The sequence below is a fragment of the Scyliorhinus canicula genome, chromosome 19 (assembly GCF_902713615.1).
Source record: "Scyliorhinus canicula chromosome 19, sScyCan1.1, whole genome shotgun sequence".
NCBI lineage: Eukaryota > Metazoa > Chordata > Chondrichthyes > Carcharhiniformes > Scyliorhinidae > Scyliorhinus > Scyliorhinus canicula.
The window spans coordinates 41,942,820-41,956,286 of record NC_052164.1 but is presented as its reverse complement, the minus strand read 5'-3'; the positions used below and the strand labels follow the sequence as shown (position 1 = coordinate 41,956,286).

Genomic DNA, 13,467 nt, shown 5'->3' with positions numbered 1-13,467 from the left:
GGACTCATTGTGATTCAAACCAGGCCAGGATTAATAAAAATGAGGGCCGCATTTTCTCTTTGCTGTTGGGATTTTCAATCAAATGGGTTCATCCAGTTTCTGTGCTAATGGGCGAAATTCTCCGACCCCCAGCAGGGTCGGAGAATCGCCTGGGGCCGCCGAAAATCCTGTCCCCGCCGAAAATCCTGTCCCAGCCGTGGCAGAGATTCTCCGCCACCCGGGAAGTGGTGGTGGTAGGAATCACGCCATTACGATCGGCGAGGCCCCTGCGGCGATTCTCCGGCCCGCGATGGGCTGAAGTCCCGCCGCTGGGAGGCCTCTCCCGCCGCCGAGGTTTGAACCACCTCTGGTGGCGGCAGGATTGGCGGCGCGACCGGGGTCCTGGAGGGCGCGGGGCGATCGGACCCCGGGGGGGGGGGTGCCCCCACGGTGGCCAGGCCCGCGATCAGGGCCCCCCGCTCAGACTCCGGGCCAGTGCCCTGGGTGCACACTTTCTCCTCCACCGCTGCCATGGCGGAAGCGGAAGAGAAACCCACATCGCGCATGCGCCGGTGGTGACGTTAACGGCAGCTGGCCGCTGACGTCACCACCGGCGCATGCGCCGACCGGCGAAAGCCTTTTGGCCAGCCCCGCTGCCGGGCGGTGGGCCTGAAAGGCCGCTGCGCTGGTTTTTTGCGTTTTTTTGCCAACCGCTCTGGCGCGGGGCTAGCCCCCAAAGGTGCGGAGAATTCCCCACCTTTGGGGAGGCCCGACCCCGGAGTGGTTGGCGCCACTCCCCTACGCCGGGACCCCCCGTCACGCCGGGTAAGGGAGAATCCCGCCCAATGTTTGTGACCTTTGCAGTCTCAATTAGGTCACAGGATGAACAATGTGGAAATGGAGATGTCAAGTTGATGTAGTGTACCTTTTGAGGTGTAGAACTCGGCATGTTATTGGGCAGGGTAGAGCGCATTTTGGCTGTCGGTTACAGACCTGTGGAGTTGCCCTGTCACCTGTGACCAGCAGTAACTGTATCAGTCAGGTGAGGTTGTATGATAACTTGTGAGCCCAATGTATGATGTGCAGTACATTCACCATCTGTATACTCTGGCTGTAGGCTGACCTTGGGGACAAAGTTGCCTTATTCTCTACCCCCCCCCCTCCCCCGTGCCTTTTCCATTGTATAATTGTGGCATTACATGTATTACGGTAATACCTGTATAGTAGAGGTACATGGGTAAACCCCTGCCTGCTGGCTCCGCCCAGTAGGCGGCATATAAATGCGTGTGCTCGCCGGTACTGGAGCCTTTCTGGTTCCAGCTACAGGAGACACGACATCTTTGCTCAATAAAGCCTCGATTATTCCACTACTCTTGTCTTTGTGGTAATTGATAGCGCATCAATCATGTGTACTTTTGCTCTTTGACTCTGAAGATGATACACACTGTATGTCGCTCTATGGGGTTTTTAGCACTATCCTGCTATTTTGCTACAGATGCCATAGCTGCTCCTGTAGTCTTTCAGCATTCCCTTGAATGTTTACGGGCCACCCTTTGAGCATTGGAACTTCTTTCAATTGACCGGAAGAAACTTTTGGCCATTCTGAAGACGTGAGCCATTTACCATTGCTGAGCTTTCATGTTCATGATTCCACCTTTGGTGCTGTTGACCTGGATGAGGCTCCCCACTGGGTCTCCATTTTGCCAGTAGATACTTCATCAAAATTTCACCGCAGCATCACAGGGGGGCAGTGCATTGTCAGCGTTAATACCTTGGACCCATTTTTCATCTGTAGACGTGTAAAATAGGCTCATGTTTTAAGACCTGGTCATGCCCAAGGGCGCAATCTCAATAGTTTGCGTCTCGCAATTGTACAGAAGTGAAGTAATCGTGACTATCTGCTGAGCCTGACCTTTGCCCCTATAGCATGTGCAGATTCAACACTCGTCTCCTTTATTTGCACAGGAAGTTCATCAAGGAACAGAAGCTCTTGTCAGCTCCAGAAGCTCTCGTCTGCTCGTTGCACCACTGTGCAGTGTGCAGCAAGTTACTGGAACTGATGCAATGCATTTAATTGTGTGTCATTGGTGGTTAATGCCTTGGCTTGCATTTCCCTGAGAAGACTGATTGTGATCAGATCAAGGTGCTTAAACTTTTAGAAATGGTTTGATGGGACAGATTACTCTGGAGGGGAATCAAGGACAAGGGGACTTGAGATTAGAGGTAGATCCTTCAGGAGCAAAATCAGGAAGCACTTTATCATGTGACATACAGTGATCCGGAATTAGCTTGCCCAATGGTTATGGGTGCGGGCGGCGGGGGGGGGGGGGGGGGGGGGGGGGGGCAATTCAGGACTGTGGCAAACTGGATCAAAGTTGGCTTAGTAACAGGAAGCAAAGGGTCATGCTCAATTCTTGCCCTTGTAATTGGAAAGTTGTTTAAGTGGTGTTCTGCAATTCTATCAATAATCAAGGGATATAGAACAAAAGGCAGCTTTGGTTCAAATCAACCAGAATGTGAAATGATTGGGAGTCAGGAAGAAAGGACTGAATACCTTACTCCTGTTCTTGATCCGATCAGAATGTGGGGCCGAACGCAACTTGCTGATGCAAAGGGCGGGATGGCCCGACTCTGGCGCCAAGAACGGTGCAAACCACTCCGACTCCCGGGGGCTAGGCCGGCGGCGGAGGGGTTGGCACTGCGCCAACCGGCGCAAAGGGCCGCCGTGGTGCCATGCATGCGCAGAACCGCCGGTGTGTTCCTGCGCGTGCGCAAGGGGATTCTTCTCCGCAGAGGCCGGCGTGGAGGGAAAGAGTGCCCCCACGGCAGAGGCCCGCCCGCAGTTCGTGGGCCCTGATCGCGAGCCACCATGGGGTCCCCCCCCCCCTCCGAGGACTCCATTGGACGGCCAATAAGCCAGGTCCTGCTGTGATGGACCATGTCCATTTCACGCTGGCGGGACTGGCCGAAAATGGGTGGCCGGTCGGCCCATCGGGGCCTGGAGAATTGCCGGGGGCCCGCTGCCAACAGCCCTCGACCGGCGCGGCGTAAACCCTGAACAACCGGAAACCGGTACCGAAAAATACGGCAGCCGGCGGTGGGGCGGGATTCGGGCCGCCCCCCGGAGATTCTCCGACCCGGCGGGTGGTTGGAGAATCCCGCCCAAAGTCTCCATTAACAGTTTCACCCTCCAGCATCATTACAAATTAGCACGGTGTTCAAGGCCAGCTTTGGGTTACCAAGAGTAATTTGCATTGACTGTGTCTTTTTCCCATCATCTCACTATGTATTTGCTGATGATAGCACGGCCATTGGATCACAGAAATGACAGACATCTCAACCATACCCCCTGTGCACTCAAAATTACATAAAAAACAAGTTAATAACAAATGAGTGGGAATTCTTTACATAATGGACCCAAGGTCTGAAAGAAAGCTAAACTGGGGGAGCTTATACATTTCCAGATTATAATGGTCCTTGGAGGGGCTGAATCAGGTTTAAAAGAAAATGAGTGAAGCTTTTAATTAGTAACTGTGTTTACAGGTGTTGACACTGGCTCATAAGCTGATCCATTTTATTGGCAGCAATATCAAGGTTGAGATGACGACAAAGCACAGACCAACACAGAGAGTTTTAACCGGGCTGCTCTTGTGTCTCTTCTCAAAACAGTCACTTGAAAGAAGTGTGCACCAGTGTGGTTCTACATCTATGTTAGTTATGGCGCAAGCAAAATAGTATGAGGACGTTATAAGCAAGCTCGAATCAATGGATAATCCCGCGAAACTTTGAGGCCAAAGGGTGAGCCTAGGATGGACTTTTGCGGCCATCGGCTGGACCAATATTTTCAATTTTAAATGCTTCACTGAGGACGAGTGCTTCAAAATAGAAATACTGGATAATACAGTATCTGGTTCAAATTGGGTCCTGTATATGAAAGCGCCTGGTATAAAACCAAGTGAATGGGAAGCTATATGGTAAATTCGTCGAGGCAACTGTGCTTCATTCAGGTTGAAGGCTCAGTTGAATTGAGGGTGTGTATGTGTGCGTGTTATGATAAAATGTGCATGTGTATATATGTATTGGCTGGAATTTTCTGGCCACTGGTGGGATCCTCCGGTCCTGCCATGGGTTTCCTGGCAGTGAGGGGTGCATTCAACGGGAATCCCTGTAGATGACGGCAGGACCAGAAGATCCTGCCCTCAGCCCATGGCGGGCCATATCCGTCACCATGAAACACGTGGCGGGTTGCCCAGTGTGTGTATTTAATATTCACATTAAATGTATATATTATAGATAGGTTATATTATATACTATATGACGATAGATAAGGGGCGGGATTCTCCAACCCCAGGCCGGGTCGGAGAAATGCCAGGGGGGCGCAATTCATGCGACGCTGGTCCGCCAATTCTCCGGTGACCAGAGAGTCGGCGTGCCGGAGCGACCCCCCCGGGCGATTCTCTGCGCGCGATGGGCTGAGTGGCCGCCGAGATAGGCCGAGACCCACCGGCACTATTCACGTGTGGTCCTACCCCGCAGGACCTCGCCGTTCATTCTGCGGGGGGGCGGCCTGGTGGGGGGGGAGGGGGGATCCGAACCTGGAGGGGGCCACCACCACAGCCTGCTCCGCGATCGAGGCTACCGATCAGCGGGCCAGCTTCTCCTGGTGGGGGCCTATATTCCTCTGCACGGGCCCCTGTATCTCTCCGCCATGTTGCGTCAGGGCAGACGTGGAGAAGGAAACTAGTGCGCTTGCGTGAATTCGCGCCGGCCATATCGCGCATGCGCAGACTAGCTGTGGCTAGTTTGACGCCGGTATCGACAGCTGAGCTGCGTGAGTCACTCCAGTGCCGTGCAGGCCCCCTGTAGGGCACAGGATTGCTGTTCGTCGGGGCCTGTTAACGCTGTCATAAAACGCGACGGCGTTTACGACGGCGATAGCCTCAGAGAATCCCACCCAATATATTGCATGCATGCATATATAGACATGTGTCAAAATGTCGTGATCCTTTGTACTGATTCTGCTCTGGATTGTGCTGTTATTACCAGAAGAAAATTTACACCTTTTAACTTGAATTAATACCTAATCTGTTAACCAGTTGTGCTGCACTCAGTTCACCCTGTTTCCTACTCAGTGTCCAGCAGAGGTCACAATTGTGCAGGGGTGCCACACGATGGTATTGTACAGAACTGCTGGCTTCTCCGACTTTGCCCTTCCTCACTTCCTCACTCACTCTCTCTTTCTCTCTTTCTCTACAGATTGTAATGGATCACTGAAAGTCATGTTTGGTACACCGGAGTTTGTTGCCCCTGAAGTCATCAATTATGACCCAATAGGGTACACCACAGATACTTGGAGCATTGGAGTTATCTGTTACATTCTGTGAGTGAATAAGCCTTTTGTAGAATGAAGATTGAATCCGTTTTCAAAGCAGTGTCGCTGTTCATTGGCAGCTCCATTTGCAGTCTTGTTTTTTTTGTCTGCTTTCTGTTTTATCTATCTTCTCCTCTTCTCAAAGCCTCAATCCTTTCTGCTGTACTTTTTAAAATACCATTTTGAATGTTTCATCCTTGTGGTGAGGAATGTCGGTGCTGGGTGTGAAGCAGCTCCTGAGATCAGACTCTGTGCGGAATTGAATGGGTTTTGAATAAGTTAAAATCAAGCCCTCTGTGTGAACATTTGATGTGGTACTTGGGTGAATAATGCAGTTCTTCATGGGTTTGGGGCTGAGGCACTTAGCTACTGGGGTCCTGGTGGCACGGTTGCTCTCCATCTGCCCAGATGCCAGCTGTGGCACAGAGCGTAGCACACTGAAGCTCCTGACTCTGAGACAGATCCTACTCGAGAGACTCGAGCAGATAACCTCAGCTGACATCACTATACAGCACTGAGGAGAGTGCTGCACTGCCAGAGGCTCTTGTCTTCCAGGTTAGATGTAACAACTCGGTGCTGTGTCTATTCTTATGTGGATCCCATGCCACCGCATCAAAGAGGAGTAAGGACGTTTTCATGACTTCCTGGACATACTTGTCCCTCAACCAACATCACTAAAAACACATTTGTTCCACACATGGACCAGATCTTCTGTTCCGGGCGAGAGGGGCAGGGTCAGCAGCTAGTGTTGTAAAAAGATGGCGGATGGGTGGGGGGGGGGGGAGAGGGGGAGGAGAGATAGCTAGTGCTGTAAAAGGGGGGCATGACTTCCTTTCCTTCAATGACCCTGTACTGCACCGAAAGGGACATCAGCAGCAGCTATGCTGCACCTTTCTCACGGGGCCTCAGTTGGAGGTGCAAGTAGGAAATGTGTAGGTGTGGACTAAGCTCAGTGAATAGGAATGGGAGTGGCAATTCGACAGTAACCACCAGTGCGTGGAAGATTTGGCCCATTAGGGCATTCTGCTTGTGGGACCTTGCTGGCTGCAAATTGGACTTTAAAAAAATGTCTCCATGGGTTATGGGCGTCACTGGCAAGGCCAACATTTATTGCCCTTGAGAAAGTGCTAGTGAACTTCCATCTATAACCACTGAAGGTGCTGGAACAATACTGTCAGGTGGTCGGGGGCAGTAATAATGAAGGAATATTTCCAAGCTGGAATGGTGTAGAATGTGGGTGAGGATAGAGAGGGTGAAAAAATAAACTCTTGCATTTATCTTTTCACGATCAACAGATTGTCTCAATGCCCTTTTAGCCAGTAAAGTACCTTTTGTGAAGCGACAGCACTTTCAATTTAGGAAACGCAGCAGCCAGTTGTGCACAGCAAGATCCCGCAAACAGCTTTGTATCTACCAACAGGTAGTTGGGACCGTGGGCTCTCATCCAAAAGACTGCACCTCTGACACTGCAGCACTTCCTCAGTATTGTACTGGAGCATCAGCCTTGGTTTCCCTGTCTGCTTCAGTCATGGAGCGTGATTTGAACCGAGAAAATGTGGTGGTGTTCCCATGTGCCTGCTGTACTTGCTATTCCAGGCAAAGGAGGTCCTGAGTTCTGGAAGGGCTGTTCAGAAAGCCTTGGTGAGTTGCTGCAGTGCACCTTGTTAATGGCACGCACTGCAGCCACTGAGTGCCAGTGGTGGAGGAGGTGAATGTTTAAGGTGATGGGTGCGGTTTTGATCAAGGGGGCCACTATGTCCTGGATGGCGATGAGCTTCTTGAGCAGGGGTGGGCAAACTTTTCCGTGCAAGGGCCACATTCAGAAATTCACAATTTTAAAGGGCCGCATAGTATATTAAGTAAAATAATTACTTCACCCGGTTATGATTCTGGGCGCCTCATATAGAACATGGAACAGTACAGCACAGAACAGGCCCTTCGGCCCTCGACGTTATGCCGAGAAATGATCACCCTACTCAAGTCAACGTATCCACCCTATACCAGTAAGCCCCCCCATTAACCTTAAAAAAAAAAAAAATTAAAAAAAAAATTTTTTTTTTTAAATTTCTTTTTTTTTAAAAATGACTTGGTGGGCCGCATAAAGACCTTTGGCGGGCCGCATACGGCCCGCGGGCCATAGTTTGCCCACCCCTGTTCTTGAGTGTTGTTTGAGCTGCACTCTCTCTCCAGGCAGGTGGAGAGTATTTCATCGCATGCTGACTTGTATCATGTAGATGGTGGAAAGACTATGCGGAGTCAGGACATGAGTTACACAACGCAGAATTCCCTGCCCCTGACTGGCTCTTCTAGCCACAGTATTTATATGGTTGGTCAGTTCAGTTTCTGGTCCGTGGTACTTCCCTGCATTACAATAGCAACCACACATCACAAGTACGTCATTTGGTGTGCTTCAGGAAGTCCTAATTTTGGATCTAAACCCTGTGCCATTGCAGGCTGAGTGGATTGTCTCCATTCCAAGGGGACAGTGACACTGAGACTCTAACTAACGTCACCGCTGTTTCTTGGGAATTTGACGAAGAAGCATTTGGCGAGATCTCTGAAAACGCAAAACATTTCATCAGCTGTTTATTACAGAGGGAGACGAGGTAAGGAAGCTTTTAACCTGAGCTACAACAGTTTTCAACTCTTCGTATCCTATTCCAAGGGAATGAAAATCACTTGTAACTACTATATCCTCACTTCAAGCAATCTTACTTCTTGAACGCTGATGGTGTAATTTTGCCAAGGAGCATTTTAGTTTTGGAATGCATAGATAGAATTCCAGTGTAGCAAATAACTTCTCATAACGGTCAAACTATTAAGATGGTTACATGGTATGGGCTACTTCTGTCTCCTGTTTAGGGAAGGGAAAGTGATATGGAGATATGCCCAGGCTGGTTCTGACTTTAATTCACCACTCTACAGCTGAAGGGGATCAGTTCCATTGATCTCTAAGCTCATTTTGGGCACCCTAAAGTTGGATCCATGTCTCTGGTTCTATCTTCACAGCCTTAATCAATTTGGCTACTTTAAGATCGGGGGCTGGATTCTCCGCCCCGCCGCGCCACATTTCTATTTCACCCCACCAGCGGGATACTCCGTTAAGCCAATCAGTGGGGTTTCCCATTGTGGGGCAGCCCCACGCCGTCGGGAAACCCCCGGACTACCGGCAAAACGGAGCAGCCCGCCAGCAGAGAATCTAGCCCCAGGAATCTGATTCAAATAAACCAAATATCTTTCAGATTGATGGGCATTTGTGAGTTTTGTGCGCTCTTACAGATTGGCACTGAGCTCTGATTGATGTTTGTAAGTTATTTGATCAATTTACAGTTTAAGAACATAAGATATCGGAGTTGAGGTGGGCCATAGAATCATGGTTGATCATTTATCTTTAACTCCACTTTCCTGCACTAGCCCATAATCCCTTGATTCCCTCAGAATGCAAAGATCAATGATCTCAGTCTTTAATTCTCAGCAGCTGAACATCTACATCGCTCTGGGGTAGAAAATTCCAAAGATTCACAACCCCCGAGGTGAGGAATTTTCTCCTCACCTTGGTCTCAAAATGGCCGCTTTGTTATTCTGAGATTGTGATTCCGGTTCAGAACTCTTCTGCTGAGGGCAACATTGTCCCAGCATCCACCCTGTCAAATCCCTGAGCAATTTTATGTTTTAATGAGGCCATTTCTCATCCTTCTCCACTCGAGGGAATGTAGGTCAAGTCTACGCAATCCTGCCTGACGAGGTGGTACCCTCGTGCCTGAAATCATTTCCATGAATCTTTGTTGCACTTCCTCTATAATAAGGAAAGCCTTTCTCAGATAAAGACACCAAAACTGTACAATGTACTAAAGATGTGGGGCGCGATTCTCTGCTCCTGACGCAGCGTGGGAGAATCGCGGGAGGGCCCCCCGACAAAATTCGCGCCCCCCGCGATTCTCCCGCCCCCACCCCTCCGCTCGGAAGAATCGCCGCTCGCCGTTTTTCACGGCAAATAGCAATTCTCCGACCCGGATGGGTCGAGCGGCCTGCCGTTCGCTACTGTTCACGACGGTGGCAACCACACCTGGTCGCTGCCGTTGTGAAATGGGTGAGATATGCCCGTTTGGGGCTTGTGGGGGAGTACAGGGGAAAGAGCACCACGACTGTGCTCGGGAGGGGACAGGCCCGCGATCGGTGCCCACCGATCGTCGGGCCGGCGTCTCAATCGGACGCACTATTTCCCCTCCGCCGCCCCGCAAGATCAAGCCGCCACGTCTTGCGGGGCGGCTGAGGGGAAAGACGGCCACCGCGCATGCACGGGTTCGAGCTGTCAGCGTCGTGACGTCAGCCGCGCATGCGTGTGTTGGAGCCGGCCAATCTGCGCATGCGCCGGCCGCGTCATTCTCGGCGCGACGCCCCCGCGGCCGAGATTTACGGAGCACTGCTCCTAGCCCCGCTGGGAGGGGAGAATAGGGGGCGAGGAGCGCCCTCCGAGGCCATCGTGAAACTCGGCCAAGTTCACGACGTCCCTCCCGATTTTTCCCGGAAGCAGAGAATTCCGCCCGTGGTCCACAAAGATCCAATAGAGTTGCAGCAGGACTTCGTCATTGTCATCCTCCAACCCTTTTGCAATAAAGACTAACCCAATAATTGCTTTCCATGTTTGAATCTCTCCAATCCAGCTTCCTTCCCTGTCCATAATATTGAAACATCTTTCATCAAGTTCAAAAATAACATCCTTTTGTGACTGTAACCAAGGTAAACATTCCCTCATCAACCTTTTTGTCCTCGCTGCAACCTGAGGAATGGTTGACCGGGGCAGCAGGGTGGCCCAGTGGAAGGGGCTGGTTTAGCACATTAGGCTAAATCGCTGGCTTTGAAAGCAGACCAAGGCAGGTCAGCAGCATGGTTCAATTCCCGTACCAGCCTCCCCAAGCAGGCGCCGGAATGTGGCGACTAGGGGCTTTTCACAATAACTTCATTGACGCCTACTTGTGACAATAAGCAATTTTCATTTCATTTTCAGTGGGTTAGCCCTGCAGCCTCATGGCACCGAGGTCGCAGGTTCGATCCCGGCTCTGGGTCACTGTCCGTGTGGAGTTTGCACATTCTCCCCGTGTTTGCATGGGTTTCAAGCCCATAAGCCAAAAGATGTGCAGACTAGGTGGATTGGCCATGCTAAATTGTCCCTTAATTGGAGAAAATGAATTGGGTACTCTAAATTTATAAAGTAAAAAGGTTTGGTTTACCAAATCATCATCCTCCAACTCCACTCCATTGTTCACCAACTGGCTTGACTGCTCTTGCCTGATTAACCTTTCTATACTTGCGCAGGCTCCTTGCATAAGTCAGCAAACTTGGGTATGTTACACTCGGGGGCTTGTTTAATTCATTAATATAAATTGTGACTAGCTAAACATCATGAACTACCCTGCCCATTATGGTTGAAGATATGTGTGTATCTTTATTGTTTTATACTGCATTTAGGAAACGATTAATTTCCAAGGACTGTCTCAAACATCCATGGCTGCAGAGCACAGACCAGGAAGGTGCCAAAACCCTGTCAAAGGAGAGAATGAAACGTTTCCTAGCCAAGCAGAAATGGAGGGTAAGGACCTCGCTAGTAAATTGAAGATTACTTCCCTTCCACTTGTTGAGAAAATGATGTGCCTCCAAATAATGTGGAGCGGGATTCTGTGATCCTGAGGCTAAGTGTTGATGACGTCGTAAACGCCGTTGCTTTTCTTGACGGCGTCAACATGGCCTCAGGATCAGCAATAAATAACGGATAAGAGAAAATTACTGCGGATGCTGGAATCTGAAACGAAAGGGAAAATGCTGGAAAATCTCAGCGAGTCTGGCAGCATCTGTAGGGAGAGAAAAGAGCTAACGTTTCGAGTCCGATCACTCTTTGTCAAAGCTTTGACTCGAAACGTTAGCTCTTTTCTCTCCTACAGATGCTGCCAGACTTGCCGAGATTTTCCAGCATTTTCCCTCCGGATCCGCAATTCTGGCCCCTACAGGGGGCCAGCACGGCACTGGAGCGGTTCACGCTGCCGATCCCGGCGTCAAATGGGCGCCGTGGGATCTGCGCACGCGCAGTGTCACCAGCGCCAATGCGCGCATGTGCAGTGGCTTCCTTCAACGCGCCGGCTCCGACACAACATGGTGCACGATACAGGGGCTGGCATGGAAGAAAGGAGGTCCCCAGCCAGAGAGGCCAGGCCACATCGGAGGCCGCCCCTCCGACCCTTCTATGCCGAATTCCTGCTGGCTGAGAGAATCTCGGGGCGGTGTGGCATGATTCGCGTCGGTCGCGGGCATTCTCCAGCCCGGCCCGGGCTGAGAGAATTCCGCCCGTGGTATTTCCTGGCCTGCAGTAAGGTCAGAGAATGAGACCCTTTGCTGTACCCTCCTGATGGTTGCTTTGGCCTATGGGGGAGGCTGATGAGTTGGGGGAGGGGTAAGTATACTGGGAGGAGGCTTCCTGTGATGGCTTACGTGCATTGTGTGTGCTGTCCGGACTGGTTGTTTCTTGAGTTGATATGAGGCCCAGTTGATCTTAAATGTTAAATTAATTACCTCCGTCAAGTCTCAATTTACTGAATTTTGTCATGAAAAGTGAATATACAGCTTTGACTTTGCACAAGAAAAGATGATTCTTGGACCAGAGCTATCATGTAAGACTGAAACTCATGGGAGGTGGTGGCATTGTCACTGGACTAGTAAACCAGAAATCCGTGGTAATGATCTGGGGATTCAGGTTCGAATCTTGCCGCAGCAGATGGTGAAATTTAAATTCAATAAAAATCTGGAATTAAAAGTCTAATGATGACCATGAAACCGTTGCCGATTGTCATGAAAACCTGATTTGCTAATGTCCTTGAGGGAAGGAAATCTGCCGTCCTCACCTGGTCTGGCCTACATGTGACTCCAGACCCACAGCAATGTGGTTGGCTCTTAATTGCTTCCTCAAGGGCAATTGGGAATGGGCAATAAATGTTGGCCTGGCCAGTGACATCCACATCCCATGAACGATTAAAACAAAACTCGCTGGGGCTCCTTTCCCTAGAAAGGAGAAAAATGAGAGGTGGCCTGATTAAGACCTTCAAAATTATGAAAGGGCACATGTGGGCCTGATTTTGACTGTATGCAAGTAAGTGAGTTAAAATCTTTGCCGGAAGCTTCCACTTGTAGGATTGTCCAAACATGGAGTATAAGATGGCCACTAATAAATAATAAAAAGATCAGAAGCAAACTCGATACCAAGAGAATTGTAAGAATGTGGAACTTGGTTCCACATGGAGTATTTGAGACAAAAAGCATAGATTCATTGAAGCAAAGTCAGCCACATCATCCAGGAACCGGAGTCACATGTAGGCCGGACCAGGTCAGGATGGCAGATTTGCTGGACATTAGTGAACCAGATGGGTTTTCACGACAATCGATGATAATTTCCTGGTTGCCATTTTTGGGATTATGGCGCAATCCAATGGCCGCGCTGCGCCGGAAAAGCAGCTCGCCGTAGTGAAGCATTTCTGATAAAAGCTGGGAGACCCCGCTCTCAGGATCTACCCAGCTCGCAACGCCTCGCGGGATCCCACACCACCTCGGAGACGTTGCGATGTAAATCCCGCCCACTTTGACAGATCTGCATATTAGAGTCTCGCTCTAATGTGCAGATTCCCAAGGTACCCGAGGATTTGGGATTCATGCCCTTCCCCTCGGAGACCTCGGGCAAGCGCCATTCAACCCTGGGTCCCACAAACGGGGACCTGATGGACTGGCACTCGAGATCCACTACGGGATCTGTGGCCCCCAGCTGCATGCCCTTTGGGCAGGATGGTGCCCTTGCAGTGCCACCTGGGTGCCAGTCTAGCCCTGCCAAGGTGCCCAGGTGGCATTGCTAGCTGGCATTTTGTGCGTATGCTCAATCAGGCCGGGGTGCCCTGCGTATGTGTTGGAGGAGTGCGCAGCACATTTCTGACTGAAGTGACTTGTACACTAAAATAAATCACTAAATATAAATTAAACCCTGTGTTAATTCAGTTTAAATAACACAACAGCCTTGATGTTTTTAAACAGCCAATTTCACTGCAAGACTGATGGGCTTTCTTTGCAGCAACAGGCACTTA

The 13,467-nt window shown here is 50.3% G+C and overlaps 1 protein-coding gene across 2 annotated transcripts in view; it reads left to right on the top strand.

Annotated features, from left to right (window-relative positions):
* Positions 1 to 13,467, top strand: part of LOC119954082 (myosin light chain kinase, smooth muscle-like) — a 103,172-nt gene that overhangs the window by 72,770 nt on the left and 16,935 nt on the right. For both annotated transcript variants that reach the window (XM_038778936.1, XM_038778935.1), the window contains 3 exons: positions 5,236 to 5,359; positions 7,804 to 7,956; positions 10,820 to 10,940. In XM_038778936.1, coding sequence (XP_038634864.1) covers positions 5,236 to 5,359; positions 7,804 to 7,956; positions 10,820 to 10,940 — 398 coding nt within the window. The remainder of the gene's footprint in view (positions 1 to 5,235; positions 5,360 to 7,803; positions 7,957 to 10,819; positions 10,941 to 13,467) is intronic.